The sequence below is a fragment of the Callithrix jacchus genome, chromosome 15 (assembly GCF_049354715.1).
Source record: "Callithrix jacchus isolate 240 chromosome 15, calJac240_pri, whole genome shotgun sequence".
In the NCBI taxonomy this organism is placed as follows: Eukaryota; Metazoa; Chordata; class Mammalia; order Primates; family Cebidae; genus Callithrix; species Callithrix jacchus.
In genome coordinates, this window is record NC_133516.1 from 96619685 (window position 1) to 96636798 (window position 17114).

The window sequence follows — 17114 nt, forward strand, 5'->3', positions numbered from 1 at the left end:
AAAAATTTCAGCAGGGGCCCCGACCGCTTCCCCGCAGCCGCAGCCGCAGCCCCGCTGCACCCTCCTCCGCGCCTCAGCCCTCTGTGCTTAGGAGTAAAATGAAAGCACCACACCCAGCACCCAGCACTCCCAGAGCCCCCCCACCCCCAGTGGCTCCACAGTCAGTAAAAGCCCTGCCTGCTCTTCCACGCTCCTCCAGGCCGTCGAAAGGCTCCCTCCGAGTCACTTTCTCCCTGATTTCCAGGCTTGCGGGTCCCGCAGCGATCCAGCACCCCTTCCCCTGCCCAGTACCCCGTTGTTCAGGCCAAAAACCTAAGCGTCATCTGGAAGTCCCATTTGTGCCAGGGGCCAGGCTCGGGTCTGGTCTGGCCTCTCTGCCTCAGGCTGCAGAAGCCTGTGGTTTCCTTGCTTCCCTCCCCACCCACACAGAGCACCACAGTGGGCTTCTCAAGCCACAGCACTGACCTGCCCCGGCTGCCCCCTCCTTCTTCTCCAGGACCCTCCCCAACTTTGCTCTTCAAATCACAGCCTCCCAGGTGTCCACCATCACCAGAATGAGTCTGCAAGTCTTCACAGCAAAAATGTCAGCAGTGAAAAAAGTACAGAAAACTGCGACTTCCTGTTTTCGCCACTGGACGTTACCAGAAGATCGTCTGTTCCTTGTGAGTCACAGAAAGAAAATGTGCCACCCAAGAACCTGGCCAAAGCTATGAAGGTGACTTTTCAGATGCCTGTTCGGGATCCACAGACGCACAGGATTCTAAGTCCTAGCATAGCCAGCAAACTCGAGGCTCCTTTGGCTCAGGATAAGCCAAAACTCTCACCCGGGATGGACACAGAAGGAGAACCAACAGCTCATCAAGGCAGTGGATGCCAAAACTACTCATGGAATTACCCAGAAACCAGTGGAGGGTGACGCCGACCCCCTGGGGGATGCAGGCCCAACCTTTGGGGGTGGTAGCTCCGGCGAGCCTGGCCCGGGCGCCCTAGCTGACCTGGACTGCCCAAGCTCTCCCCAGAGCCCAGGAAGTTCTGAAAACCAAATGGTGTCTCCAGGAAAACTGTCTGGCAGCCCTGGGCAAGCCTTGGGGAAAACGTTAGTTCTTATTCCTTAGACAAGAGAATGACACCCACCTCTGAGCCCCTAGAAGACCCTCCCAGGACGGAGTCCCAGCACAGAGCGGAGCCTCCGCACAGAGCCGAGGAGGAATGCAGGCCTGGTGGGGTCTCTGCGCCCACAGCAGTGGCCACTTGGCCTCCTGGCGTGATCCCTGAGGAAGCACTCAGAGGAGCGCCCCTGGGGGGTCAGCCTGGCGAGGCCCAGGGCTGCCCCATGAGTGTGGGCGCCCCCATGCCAGCATGTGGCACGCAGACCCTTACCTGTGCGCACACCTCTGCTACTGGGAGCACAGCCCCAACCCCGAGTCCTCTGGAGGAAGCGGCTTCTGGTCAGATGGCTAGTTCCTCGAGGACCGGGCCCATAAAACTTGAATTTGATTTCTCCGATGGCGCCACCGGCAAAAGGGCACCTCCACCAAAAAGACGGGGGGAGAGATCTGGCCTCAAGCCTCCCTTGAGGAGAGTGGCGGCAAGGCAGCAGCAGGCCCCGCGAGTGTTGGAAGAGGACGGTGGGAGTGGAGGAGGAGAGGAGCCCCTGGAGCTGGCTTCTCACGGCTCTTTCCACCTCGACTGGGACAAGCTGAAACACCCAAACTTTACCCCGTTCGGAGGTGGCACCAAGTCTGGCTGCAGAGAAGCCCAGCCCCCGGAAAGCCCCAAGTCCAGGCTGGGCCGGCTGGCGGCTGAACCGCGGAGTCCCACGGGGGAGCCGAGCTCCCATCTGAGCCAGCAGCTGCTTTCAGCCTTAGCAGAGGACACACCTTTGGAACAGTTGGCAGCTGAGACCCCAGGAGCAGAGAGCAAGGAGAGAGCCTCGAACTCTGCTGGCACCTCGCTTCCCACAGGCTGTCCGGACAGTGAGCCAGTACCCACCCATCAGCAGGGGCAGCCTGCCTTGGAGCTGAGGGAGGAGAGCTCCAGAGACCCCGCTGAGGTTCCAGGCACAGGGGCGGAGGTGGATTACCGGGAGCAGTTTGGAGCTCCCTCGTTTAAGGAGTCGGCCTTGAGGAAGCAGTCCTTATACCTCAAGTTCCACCTCTCCTGAGGGACAGTCCTCAAAGACCAGGGCCCGTGGCCACGGAGACCAGCAGCACGCACGGTGTGGAGGAGCCTCCCTCAGGAAGTCCGCGGGAAGCCACGCTTGCGGAGTTGGATTTCTTGGGAGCATTGGATGCTCCGGTGCCAGACGCACCCCCAGGTGTCCCCGCGCCTGGGGACCCACCCCTGTCCACTGGGCCTATAGTGGGCCTGCTGCAGTACAGCCAGAAGGACCTGGACGCGGCAGTAAAGGCGACTCAGGAGAACAGGGAGCTGAGGGGCAGGTGTGACGAGCTCCACAGGAAGCACCTGGGGCACCAGGTTCGAGGAGGTCACACACCAGGTCATGGAGGAGGTTCAGAAACAGAAGGAACTTGCCAAAGCTGACATCCAGAAAGTTCTAAAAGAAAAAGACCAGCTGACTGCAGATCTGAGCTCCATGGAGAAGTCCTTCTCTGACCTCTTCAAACGCTTTGAGAAACAGAAGGAGGTGATTGAGGGCTATCGCAAGAACGAAGAGTCACTGAAGAAGTGTGTGGAGGATTACCTGGCGAGATCACCCAGGCAGGCCAGAGGTACCAGGCCCTGAAGGCCCACACTGAGGAGAACCTGCAGCTGGCAAACGAGGAGATCGCCCAGGTCCGGAGCAAGGCCCTCCAGGCCAGCCTTGGAAGGAGCAGATGCAGGTCCAGTCGCTGGAGAGGACCTGGAGAAGACTAAAGAGAACGAGGAGCTGACCAGGGTCTGTGACCACCTCATCTCCAAGATGGCGAAGATCTGACCCAGAGCTGCAGCCCCTCCTCTATGTCTGTCTGTCGCGCCGTATTGTCCAATTCTCTTAGGCGTCATTTTCTTTTTTCTGTCTTAAAACTAGATTGCTTTGAAAAGATGACTAAAGTTTCCTTTCAATGTAAAAAAAATTTTTCAGCAATTTTTGTGTATGTTTATCCTTCTTTCTTCATCAGACTCCCAGTATACATGTATTAGACTGCCGTTATCCCACAGATCACTGTCTCAATTTGTATTGCCTTTGCTTTTTTATTCATACTGCATAATTTCCATGTCTACTATTTAATTGTCACTGATTTTATTTCAGTTGCAATGTCTGATCTTCCAGTAACCCCATACATGGAATTTTCTGATCTGTGTTTCTCAGTTCTAAAGGTTTATTTTCAGTCTTCTCTTTCTATTATTATACTGATTTCCTTAAATTCTTATAAACTTCTGTAATTCCTATTTTACAATCCTTGCCAACTAACTCAATTATTTGTAGGGTTTTATTATTTTTTTTCCTCCTAATTATAGGTCACATTGTTCTATTTCTTTGTATGTTTAATAATTTTTGTTTGGATGTTGGAAATTTGGATGTTATATTGTGTTGAATTTTGTTTCGCAGCTGGCCAAGTTACTTATAGATCAGCTTAATTATTTTGAAACTTGGTTTTAAACTAGATTAGGATGATGTATCCAAATTAGTACTTGGAGAAAGAATCAAAGGAATGCTTATGTAAATTTCTCATGCTCTTTTCTCTGCATAACTCTTCCTCTTTCCTGCAATTTTCATCATCTTCTTCCAGCCAAGTACTTATCTCTGCCTCCTCAACTCAGTGAAAACTCTTGGGTCCTCATTTTTGGCACCACCAGAAAAATGCTGTCATTGAGTTCAGCTTGTGTCTTTTCTCTTAGAAATTATAATACTTTGCTACCTGTCATCCAATGACAGAAAATACTTGTTCTTTTATTTTTTTTCTTAAAAATACATGTTTATGGCAAGAGAGCCAGCCCAGTGAAGCAACTGGAACATCTGTGGATTTTGGTATCCAAGAGAGGTCCTGGAACCAGTCCACTGTGGATACCAAGGGACAACTGTACTATTTACTTCATCATGATCGTACATGTTAAATGTTGGTATAATGGTCTTATCAATTACTGAGAAAGTGATATCAAATTATCCAATATAGATGCATATTTATGTATTTCTCCCTAATCATTAAACTTCAATGGTTAATTTTATAAAGTTCTATTACAACACAGTTCTGCCCATGTCTTCATATGTAGCATGTTTTGTTTTCATGCTATAATGGCAGAATTAAAAACAGTTGCAACAAGAGCCATATGGCCTACAAGCTTTAAGTATTTACAAGTCTTAACCTTTCAAAAACGTTTGTCAACCTCTGATGTAGAGCATTTTATAGAGTCTTGTTTACTTTGTACAGTTTGACAGTCTTTGTCTTTTAATTGGAAGAGTTTACCAAGTTATATTTAATTATTGATTATATGTAAGACCATCATCTCTCTGTTTTCTAGGTATTCTCTGTCCCTCCATCCTGCCTTCTTTTGAATTACTCAATTAGGTTTTATTATTACATTTTAATACCTCTACTGCCCTTTTAACTATACCTCTCTGTGTTCTTTCCCTGTGCTTGCTATAAGGATTACAATAAGAACTCAAAACAATCTACTCATGTAAAAAATCAAAGATTTTTGAAACATAATTCCATTTAACTTCCTCTATCTTTATTGCTTTTATTGTCACATCTATTTCATCTGCATATATTATAAACTATGTTTTACAAATATATGCATATAAAGCATATATATTAAACTGTTAGTTGTATTTTAAAGTTTTTTACATATATACAATCTGTATTTTTTTATTCTTTCTTAAATATCTGAGTTCCCATCTGGTGTTATTTCCCTTCAAAAAATTTCCTTTAGTACTTCCTTTAGAAAAGGTCTGCTGGTAATACTTTTTTCTACATTCTTTTCATTTCATTTAATATGTCTTTCTTTTGCCTTTAAGTGAAGGATCTTTTCACTGATAACAGAATTTTGGGTTGAAACTTTTTTCTTTTGGCATTTTAAAAATGTTTAATTGTCTCTGGTGTGCATTTTTTTCTGATGAGACATTAGCCGTTATTTATATTATTGTTCTCCTGAACAAATTTTCTGTGGCACTTTCAAATATTTCTTTTTGTATTTGCTTTTGGTTAGCATGTCTATGATGTACTCGAATGTGTTTTTCTTTTTGCATTGCCTCCTTCAGGATTTCTGAGCATTTTGGATCTTCAGGTTGATGGACTTCATCAAATCCGGGAAATTTTCTCATTGTTTATTCAAATATATTTTTGCTCCATTCTCTTTCTCTTCTATTTGACTCCAAATACACGTATGTTAGCATATGTTAGCCTGCTCAATATCATCTCACAGGCCACTGAAGATCTACTCACGTTTTTTTTTGTCCACTGCCCTGGACTCCACCATCTCCTCACTTTTTTACTGTTTTCTTTCTCTCTGTTTTCCAAAATCTGTAAGTTATATTTGTGTCCTTAGGTTCACTAACATATTCTTAGGCCACTTCCAATATGATGTTAAGAGCATTTAGTGAATTGTTCAATATAAATATTCTAGTTTTCAGTCACAGAATTATTTTTGTTCAGATTTTTTGGTACTGATATTTCCATCTGCTCTCTCATTGTTCCTGTCCTTTCCTTTAAGCCATTGAGTGGGTAATATAATAATTGATTTAGAATTCTAGCCTACTAATTCCAAAATCTGTAAATCTGTGTCACCTAAAGACCTTCTCTGGATTTTGTGTTACATTTTTCTATTCTGTGTATGTATTATTATATAATGGATTTTATTATATAATGGTTTTTATTATAATGGATTTTGTGGGTGATATGTTTTGATTATAATTTCTGTTATTTTTTCTAAAGGATATTAGTTATTTTCCTAGCAGACAATTAGATTACCAGCTAATTGCTCTACATCACAAATTGCCCTTGTGATGGTTAATTTTCCAGTTTGTATTTCATGTCTGTCTTAATTATTTGAATACTGTAATTATTTGAATTATTTCCATATTAATAGATAAGGCAATGAAAATAACTATAAATAACATATAAGAAAATGTGTGGCCAGGCACGGTGGCTCAAGCCTGTAATCCCAGCACTTTGGGAGGCCTAGGCGGGTGGATCACAAGGTCAACAGATCGAGACCATCCTGGTTAACATGGTGAAACCCCATCTCTACTAAAAATTACAAAAAAATTAGCTGGGCACGGTGGTGCGTGCCTGTAATCCCAGCTACTCAGGAGGCTGAGGCAGGAGAATTGCCTGAACCCAGGGGGCGGAGGTTGCGGTGAGCCGAGATCGTGCCATTGCACTCCAGCCTGGGTAACAAGAGTGAAACTCCGTCTCAAAAAAAAAAAAAAAAAGAAAGAAAGAAAATGTGTAAGAAAAGATGCTCAAAAGAGATAAAAGGAATAGAGGAATAGAGAATTGAAATGCAATAATTGAAAAGAGAAAAAGAATTATATCTTTCAGTTCCAAAATGTCAACTTGATTAAGGATAAAATTGACATTTTGGAACTGAAACACATTATATTAAACACTAAGTTTTCAATGGATGAATCTAACACAGATGGGCCACAGCAGAGCCCAGGAGAAGGAAACTGGAATACACATCAACAGAAAACACCCAGATTGAAGCACTGAGAGGAAAAAGAATAGCCACGACAAACAAGAGCATGTAGACACACACACAATGTCTAAATTATGTATAAAATTGAAATTCCAGAAGGAAGAAAGAACAAGAATAGCAATCACTAGTAAAATATATAAATAAATTTTGGCTTATTCACTCTATGACATCCTATAGACCAATGAGAATGAACAATCTATAATCATAGGCACCATTATATATGAATGTCCCAAACTTAAGGTTGAGTTTAAATAAAAGGCAAACACAAACAAATACAGGTGAGATGATTCCATTTACATACAAATTACCATTGCAGGTAAAGCTATTATGTGAGAATTCAGGTTGGTAGCAGCTTTTGGGCAGGAATTGACTGCAAGGGTATATAATGTCTGCAGTTGTCTCTTATTCTGGATGCTGGGAGGAAAGGAAGGAAGGAAGGAAGGAGGGAAGGAAGGAAGGGAGGGAAGAAGGGAGTGATCCACTCTTGGATATACAGCTACCATTTGTGCTGCTTTCTCCTAGTTACCTACAAAACCTTAATTGTGTAATTAAGAAAACCTGATTTCATTTCTTAAAGAATAGAGTCTAGGCATGTGTAATCAAAGTAGCCATTAAGGCATTGGTTTTAAACTGTGGCAAGCAGTGGGATCACCAGGAGGAGTTGTTTAACAGACATCACAGGTCTCATCCCCACAGTTTCTGTTTCTGTAGTTCTGGTGTCAGCCCCAAGAATCTGCATTTCTCTCAAGTTCACAGGAGATGCTGATACTGCTGGTCTGGGGACCACAATTTGAGAACTAGCCATGTTAGTGTTGCTGTAGCTTCTGTTGTCCATGTTCTATCATAAACTTGATCTCAATAATCTTGTATTTTATGTATTCAGTAAAACAGAATCCATAAAGATAGACATAGGGAGTTGGTTCAACTGGGATACATTATAGGGAATATCAAAAGGGAAAAGTCCTCAGTGAAATGTCCTAAGAATTTTTTTTGGCAGAAAATTGGCTTAGAATGAAAATTTACACTATCAAATCATTAGTTACTTCAAAGAAAGTGGAGAGAAAAATAGCCTAGCTAAAAACATGATGCATCAAGGTGTCGTATAGTCTGTGTTCAAAATAATTGATTTTTTTCTCTTAGCATACATTTGCTGCAACCCATCACCAAGCTGATTTCACTAGAATGTGCTTTGTTATCAGTCAAGGCTCACAGATGTGGAAATTTTTGCCTACCAGTTTGCTGTAAAACATTTGCTTTTCAAAGACTCATTAATTCAAATCTTGATTATAAAAGGTGAACATGTATGTGTCAGTGTAATGAAGTTTATTTAATCTCTTACAGGACTGCATCAAAACATGTAAACAAGGACCTCGGTAATATGGAAGAAAACAAAAAGTTAGAAGAAAACAATCACAAAACTGAAGCCTAAGAGAGAACTGTTCTAGTTGTCCAGGTGAGCAGTCTGTATGGGGTTCATAGAAATAATTCCCTGAAAAGTAGGAAACATCCTTAAAGATGAAAAGTTTTATGTTAAGATGCTCCATAATTACAGCTTTCAAAACAGGAAGATGGTTCTCCTTTTTTTATGTTATTATTATACTTTAAGTTCTGGGATACATGTGCAGAATGTGCAAGTTTGTTACAAAAGTATACATGTACCATGGTGGTTTGCTGCACCCATCAACCTGTCATCTACAATAGACATTTATCCTAATGCTATTCCTCCCCTAGCCCCCCACCCCCCGACAGGCCCCGGTATGTGATGTTCCCCTCCTTGTGTCCATGTGTTCTCATTGTTCACCACCCACCCATGAGTGAGAATATGTGGTGTTTGGTTTTCTATTCTTGTGTTAGTTTGCTGAGAATGATGGTTTCTAGTTTCATTCATGTCCCTGCAAAGGACATGAACTCATCCTTTTTTATGTGTCGTCTTTTCTTTATCCAGTCTGTCATTGATGGGCATTGGCATTGGTTCCAAGCCTTTGCTACTGTGAATGGTGCTGCAATAAACATTTGTGTGCATGGGCCTTTATAGTAGAATGATTTATAATTCCCCGGGTTTATAAATTCACAGCAATATTGGGTTTATGTTATACCCAGTAATGGGATTGCTGGGTCAAATGGTATTTCTGGTTCTATATCCTTGAGGGGTCGCTACACTGTCTTCCACAATGGTTGAACTAATTTACACTCCCACCAATAGCGTAAAAGCATTCCTGTTTCCACATCCTCTCAAAACAGGAAGAGAGCTTTTCAAAAGAAACTTTTGTGACTCAGAAAGTGTTTCTGGAAGAATGGAAACTTACAAGTCTCCCCCACTCCCTCCTCAAAATTGTCATTATCCTCTGAATAATAAAAACCAACTATGAGATGTTAACATTTAATTAGCATTTTATATTTTAATGCAAAAATTTTGAATGCAAAGCAGCTTTATTTTTTGACTTGGTGTTTAGGTTCAATAAGAACAGCTTCTAACACCTTAAATTTATTTTAAAGAAACAATTATGAAAATAATTTTAAAATATAAAAATTTTAGGCCTCGTGTGGTGGCTCACGCCTGTAATCCCAACACTTTGGTAGGCTGAAGCAGGTGGATCACTGAAGGCCAGGAGTTTGAGACCAGTCTGGCCAACGTGGCGAAACCCTGCATCTCTACTAAAAATACAAAATTAGCTGGGCTTAGTGGCAGGCACCTATAATCCTAGCTACTCAGGTGGCTGAGGCAGGAGAATCACTTGAACCCAGCAGGTGGGGATTGCAGTGAGCCAAGATGGCACCACTGCACTCCAATCTTGGTGACAGAATGAGATTCTGTCTCAAAACATAAAAATTAAAAAATTAAAAATTTTAATCTAGGAATTTAATAAAAGTGTGAGTGTATTTATACAATCAATATCCCAAATCATTTTAAGGAAAAGTCTAACAAACTTGTGCATGTGTGTATATGTATATGCATATGCATTTATAGGTAGTATACGTGTGTATATGTATATATGTATCGGTGCATCTATATGCACATATGTAGAGGCATATGTCTGTTACATATGTTATATATATTTATATATAAAATAGCTGTATGTGTGTGATTTTTAAGACAATCTCAAAACGGGGTATGTTTTCATGGCATTGCCACTTGCAATTTGAGGTTTTCCTTTTTATTTGTGTTCATTAAACCAAGCAAATAGAAGAGCCATTTGGACTATTTCATGTGTCTTTTAGAATAACTGTTACTGTAGCTTACCAATATGATCTGAAAAGCCCCAACCACCACAGTAAACCTCGGGTTCATTATAAATAAACCACAAGTAACAATCTGAATGGTTCATCCAAATTAATCCCATACTAAGGATGGGGCATGGGAAAGTATTGTATTTAAAAGGATGCACACAGGACAGAACAATAGAATAACTGAAATAAGGCTTGTTTTTCAAAATCTGAAAGCCAGGATTTTACACTGATGGGGTGAAAGAAATCAGAACTGGATTGCTTCTCTATCTTACATTTCACTGGAGGTCAAGTATGCAGCATTTCCACGTGACTTTTTTTTGTTTCTTTGTTTTTTGTACTTCTCTAGGGTTCTTCTCCCCAGTCCTTTGTAAACATAGATTTTTAAATACTGTTTTCCTCAAAACTGTATAGAGTAACTTCTCAATGAAAAACTGTTCTTGAAGACAAATCCCACAAAATAGTGTTATTTGAAGGAATGCTATATTTTCAACCAAAAGAGAAAGGCAATGAAATATTTTCTTTAAAAAACTTGTGTTATTAGTATTAATTAAGCATTCTTTACAAAATAAAAACTGAATAATTCCAAAAATTATTTGTAGAATGGATGCAGCAGTGTCTGAGATTATAGATGGGCTTGGGGACAATGGAGTTTTATAAAAGGCACTCCTGTAAAGTAATTTACTAAATTACTTTCAGTAAAAATTATCTATTGATTTTTAAAAATTATTGCCATGGCAGCTTATCTAAATTATGCTTTTTTTTCATTTCAGAGATAAAAATCATATAGACCAATTGAAGCATGAACGTGGATTGTATTTAAGACATAAACAAAGGCAGTGACAGCAATTCATGGTTCGAGTATTAAGCAGGTCATTCTACCAAGCTGTCACAGGCTTTTAGAGAATTATCTCAAGTAAAACAATGAAATTTAATTACAAACAGTAAGAACAAGTTTTGGCAGCCATGATAATAGGTCATATGTTGTGTTCGGTTCAATTTTTTTTTTCTGTAAATGTCTGCACTGAGGTTTTCTTTTTGGTTTGCCTTTTATGTAAATTTTTTACGTAGCTATTTTTATACACTGTAAGCTTTGTTCTGGGAGTTGCTGTTAATCTGATGTATAATGTTTTTATTTCAATTGTTTATATGGATAATCTGAGCAGGTACATTTCTGATTCTGATTGCTATCAGTAATCCCCCAAACTTTCTCACAAGCACCTAAAACCCAAAGGTGGCAGCTTGTGAAGACTGGGGACACTCACATTGCCCTAATCGAAAACTACTATTTTTATCACAAGGGAGGGGAGGCTGAGAGTCAGACTGATAGGCACCATAGGAGCCGATTCTTTGATGTGCCACCAGCAGACTCTCAGAAATAAATCACAGATGCATACAGACACACATACATAACAGTACTCCTAAACTGACAATTTTACCTATTCTGAAAAAGACATAAAACAGAATTTGGTAGCACTTTACCTCTATAGACACCTGCTAATAAATTATTTTCTGTCAAAAAGAAAGAACAGAAGAGTGTGTGAGAAACAGTTTGGAAAAATCATGGTCAACATTCCCATTTTCATAGATCACAATGTAAATCACTGTAATTACAAATTGGTGTAAAATCCTTTGGGTTCTCCACTGCCTTAAAATTATACCTATTTCATGATTAAAAAGATATCAATCAGAATTGGAGTTTTTAACAGTGATCATTATCGAAGCTGTGTTATTTTCCACAGAATATAGAATATATATTTTTTTCGTGTGTGTTTTTGTTAACTACCCTACAGATATTGAATGCACCTTGAGATAATTTAGTGTTTTTAACTGATACATAATTTATCAAGCAGTACATGAAAGTGTAATAATAAAATGTCTATGTATCTTTAGTTACATTCAAATTTGTAACTTTATAAACATGTTTTATGCTTGAGGAAATTTTTAGGGTGATAGTATAAATGGAAATTTTTGAAGTAGACTGGATATGGGCCAAGAGCTACTTGTGACTAGACTTTCAAACTTTGCTCTTTCAAGCAGAAGCCTGGTTTCTGGGAGAACAGTGCACAGCCATTTATTTCCCAGGATTTACACAACTTTAACAGGAAGATAAATGAGCATCAGATTTCTAGGTATAGAACTATGTTCTTTGAAAGGAAAAGGAAAACTGGTGTCTGTTTCTTAGACTTGTGAAATAAAAAATTTAAAGGCAATGAAAAATAAATCGAAAATCAAATTCAGATGAGAATAGGAATAATATTTTGCCACTTCTGCGTTATTTAGAAGCATATGTTATTGTACATTTGTAAACCATTTCCTGTCTGGGCAGTAGTGACTCCGTTTAATAAAAGCTTCCCGTAGTGCATTGGTATGGATTAAATGCATAAAATACTCTTAGACTCAATGCTGTGTAAAATATTATGGGAGAAAAAGAAAATATGTTATTTTGCCTCAAACTTTTATTGAAGTTTTATTTGGCAGGAAAAAAAAATTGCATCTTGGTCAATATTTAAACCAAAGTAAAAGGGGAAAAACCAAAGTTATTTGTTCTGCATGGCTAAGCCGTTCTGTTATCTCTGTAAATACTGTGATTTCTTTTTTATTTTCTTTTTAGAATTTTGTTAAAGAAATTCTAAAATTTTTAAACACCTGCTTTCCACAATAAATCACAAACACTAAAATAAAATTACTTCCATATAAATATTATTTTTTTTCTTTTGGTGTGGGAGATCAAAGGTTTAAAGTCTAACTTCTAAGATATATTCACAGAAAGAAGCAACATGACAATAGAAAGAGAGGGTTATGCTACAATTGTTTCTTGGTTTCCACTTGCAATGGTTAATTGAGTCCAAAACAGCTGTCAGAACCTAGAGAGCAGAACATGAGAAAGAGCTCTGGACTGAAAGCAGAAAGTTTGGCGGGAAAAAAAGACAACTTTATTATCATCGCATCAGTGCCTGGATAAAGAGGAAAGCTTACTTGTTTAATGGCAGCCACATGCACAGAGAGGCTGAGAAGAAAAAGAATTCGAAATCCTCAACGATTAAGGATTCGGCTCTCCAACTTAACTCTGTCAACGGGAAACAGGTTTTGCAGGTTCAAGATTCACTCCCTATATGTGATTATAGGAATTGTATGTGGAAATGGCCTAACATACCCGTCTATACCTAAAAGATAATAAAACTGAAATACGTCTTCACAGGTCTCTCACAGCTGTCTGACTATTGTCTAAATTAGAATGTTCATGTGTGGAACGTGATTGTCTTTATCAAAGAGTGGAAAACTCACTGTGACTCTCCATCCTTCAGGAGAAGGAGTACAGAAAAATAAAATTCCCCATGCATTCCTACTATCTCAGGTGGGCTACCTTAGCAAGTCCCTAGATTTCACCAGTGATTGATTCTGGAATGCATCTGTCTTCAATGATAGGATCACACCTACTCTTGGGTTTCCCATGTAACTGTCCTAGGACCTTAAGAAAACATTTTCATAATTGTTCACTTCTGCCAACAGCATTCTATTCAGATTGTCATTTGAATTACCCAGGCCTGAACTTTCAAAGAAATGTATTCCCTCCAAAATAAGGCAAGGCCAGCTGTGTCCATAACAGAAGGAAATTAATGTTTATTGAGCTCATACTATGTGCTAGGGTCATTCATACATTAACAGTTAACAGTTGTAAATAGTACTAAATATCCCCCTCATTTAACAGCTGAAAACCTGAGGTTTAGAGAAATTTATAATTCCCAAATGCACTTAGCTTTAAAGTAGATAAGTTGGGTATCAAACCAGATCTGAATCCTTGCCCCAGCCTATGTTGTTCCCTAAGTTTCTCTAAAGAATACTCCTTTTCATAATACGTAAAATTAGAAAACATTAATTAATACATTAACTGGTTATACCATTGATAAAAGGATTATTCTGAAATATTTAAATCATTCCAAAGGGCAAAATTGCATAATGTTTCAGCAGTATTTGGATTAAACGTATTAGACATGTTATTAGAATGTATAATATATTCCACATCATTTTTTTTTTTTTTTGAGACAGTCTCACTCTGTCACCAGGCGCCAGGCTGGAGTGAAGAGGCATGATCTCAGCTCACTGCAACCTCTGTCTCCTGGGTTCAAGCAATTCTTTTGCCTCAGCCTCCCGAAAACCTGGAACTACAGATGTGCACCACCATGCCCATCTAATTTTTTGTATTTTTTGGAGAGATGGGGTTTCACCATGTTGGCCTGCATGGTATCGATCTCTTGACCTTGTGATCTCTTTACCTTGGGACGCCTGCCTCGGCCTCCCAAAGTGCTGGGATTACAGGCGTTAGCCACCACACTGGGCCTTCACATCATATTTTTAAGCATCACATAGGCTATCAAATACTTAGTGCCTTTGATGAGACAGATATTGTATTGGTGCATGTTTTAAATAATGTTTCATTGAATTTCTCTGATAGGAGAGGTGTGATGCCTATTTTAAAGATGAAGACAATGCAAATAACTTTGTCACAATTCCAGATACAGAGCGGTTGAGCCAGGATTTATGCTCAAGATGCTAAAGTTCAGGCTCAATTCATTATATTGTTTATTATCCCATTATAAGAATATTCATCTCTCTACACTTAGAGAGACTAACAAAAAGATAGATTAGCATTAAATAAACGATGTGTTTTTCTAGTAACTAATGCCACTGATATTCAAGGTAATATGATTATAAATAAGACATATTAAAACTGCTTTGAAAATTAATGACTAAATAAATGTTAACTACATTTTAACCTTATGTCTAAGGAATCAAATGGGACTAACTCTACTATTTGAAAAGTCAGTGCAGTATAAGCATTATACTTTCACAATAGGATACGTCAGTTAAACACTGAACATATATTTCTCATGCAGTCTTTTTCATTAAAACTTTCTTTAAAAGACTCCTTATTTTTGCATGAAGCTGGAAAACTGGGGCTCATTTTTTCTTAGCACCCTACCTTCACCTGTTCATCCTCATTCTAATCCAATTTCTTCTTTTTATCCTAATTCTGCTTCTCACATTTTTTCCTGATAAATGATCTTCACATGCACAAATATTCATTGGAAAATCAATACCCAGACAAATGACTCCAAAAGCAGATCTCGTTCTCAAGTTGTCTTATCCCTTTTTATTGGCTGTCTCTAGGAAAGGTTTTACCCTGTAGTGATCAAGCCCCTAAATGAGAGAAAAGATCTTCAGTTAAGTATATAGATGTGTGCACATTCACACAAATACACAGAGGCAGACAACACATACACGCACACACTATGGGTTATTTACTCTCCCCCATCTTTTTTTTTTTTTTTTTTTGAAGAGAGAACATAGGATTTTCTTATCAGAAAAGAAATTGTTTGAAGGACTACAAAATATTTGACAAATAGAAAGTAGGCATGGAAATATTCATGATGCTTTGATGGGAGGCATTCATAAGTCAAAGGTCCAATAATGAATTAGACTCAATAGATGCAATAAAATTTGTATGAGTAAACCTAATCATATCATCTCTATACTACCAAGAAACAAATGAGAGCCTCAATATCACAGATGCTCTAAATAAGTTTTTTACATACATCAACAGACCATTTATTATCAGAGAGAAAAGGCTATAGTCTCCTTAAAGTACAGTATTTGATTTAAAAAAAGAAAAATGTGAAGTTAGGTATAGTGGCTCACGCCTGTATCCCCAACACTTTGGGAGGCCAAGGTGGGAAGATTGCTTGATCCCAGCCTGGGCAAAATGGCAAAACTCTATCTATCTCAATCTCTACAAAAAACACAAACAATTAGCCAGGTGTGGTAGCACAAGCCTGTATTTCCAGCTACTGGGGAAGCTGAGGTGGGTAGATCACTTGAACTCAGAAGGTGGATGCTGCAGTGATGGCTCCACTACACTCCAGCTTAGGCACTGAGCAAGATCCTGTCTCCGGAAAAAAAAGAAAAAAAAAAAAACAAGTACCTTTGGACACTCTCAGCAATTCAGTTTGGACTATTTGGAGCTAAATAATCAAAATAAAATTTTAAGATTTTCCAAGATTATTTTTCTTTAGATTCTATTTCCCAGGTAGGACATAATAATTTTAGCTTCAATTAGCAGTTTAAATTCACAGCTTGATACATATAACATCTGAGAGTTTGACTTCCACAGAGATAGCGGTTTTGGACAGCTGTGTGTAGTTCTCTGAATTCTCATCAGTAAGGAAACCACATTTTTAGTTAAATCAGATGTGGTTACTGCTTCAAAACTGACTCACTACACTCTCCCTGGAATGACTTATTAAGGAAATGGAATATTTCTTCTACGAAAAGGTTTATATCTAAGCATTAGAGTCATTTCTTGCATGCTAAACCATTTCTAAAAACCAAGTTTGCCCTGAAACTTTGGGCTTATACATTGTTGGTAATAATTAAATTTCTTTTTCTGAGCTTGAAGATAATTGTCTACCAATACCTTTAAAATAGTGTTTAATTGAAAGACAAATAGTTATAACCTATTGTTGAACGTGAGTCCAAGAAGAAGGACTATTTAAAATATTTGTAGTTTTATTTACTACAAATAAAATTTGCTATTTTATTATAGTAAATAAAACTACAAATATTTTAAATAGTCCTAAATGGTTTTTAAATAGTTTAGTTTTATTCACTATAAATATTTTAAATTACTACCAAAAGTAGTAATCTTTTTATATTTTTTAATTTAGAGAGCTTTGTTTTTGATATCTAATAGCTGCCTACAAGCTGCATAAAAGATTATGGGTTTTTGGTCATAAACACCACTTAACAGATCAATCTGTCCTCATGTTCCTAAGTGATGGATCTGTTTACAGAGAAATGTCATTAAAACATTGCCTGTAGAGCCGAGTGCAGTGGCTCACGATTGTAATCTCAACACTTTGGGAGGCTGAGGTGGGCGGATTACCTGAGATCAGGAGTTCGAGACCAGCCTGGCCAACATAGTGAAACCCCCGTCTCTACTAAAAACACAAAAAATTAGCTGGGCCTAGTGGGGGGAGCTTGTAATTCCAGCTACTTGGGAGGCTGAGGCAGAAGAATTGCTTGAACCCAGGAAGCGGAGGTTGCAGTGAACCAAGAACGCACCATTGCACTCCAGCCTAGGCAACAAGAGCGAAACTCCCTCTCAAAAAAAAAAAGAAGAAAACTGCCTGTAGCGGCTTTGTTACTCTTCTATTAGTTTGGGTCTAAGTTTTCTTGAATATAATAAA

At 39.1% G+C, this 17114-nt stretch overlaps 1 protein-coding gene and 1 pseudogene across 3 annotated transcripts in view; both read left to right on the forward strand.

Moving 5' to 3' along the window:
* The window catches only part of ALCAM (activated leukocyte cell adhesion molecule), a 209504-nt gene extending 196438 nt beyond the window's left edge, over positions 1–13066 (forward strand). For both annotated transcript variants that reach the window (XM_054246126.2, XM_054246127.2), the window contains 2 exons: positions 7984–8095; positions 10641–13066. In XM_054246126.2, coding sequence (XP_054102101.1) covers positions 7984–8071 — 88 coding nt within the window. In that variant the 3' untranslated portion in view covers positions 8072–8095; positions 10641–13066. The remainder of the gene's footprint in view (positions 1–7983; positions 8096–10640) is intronic.
* LOC103788410 (transforming acidic coiled-coil-containing protein 3 pseudogene) lies at positions 663–8037 on the forward strand (annotated as a pseudogene). The gene has a single exon (XR_013527704.1). The product of XR_013527704.1 is annotated as a transforming acidic coiled-coil-containing protein 3 pseudogene (transcript).
* Positions 13067–17114: the final 4048 nt, after the last annotated feature.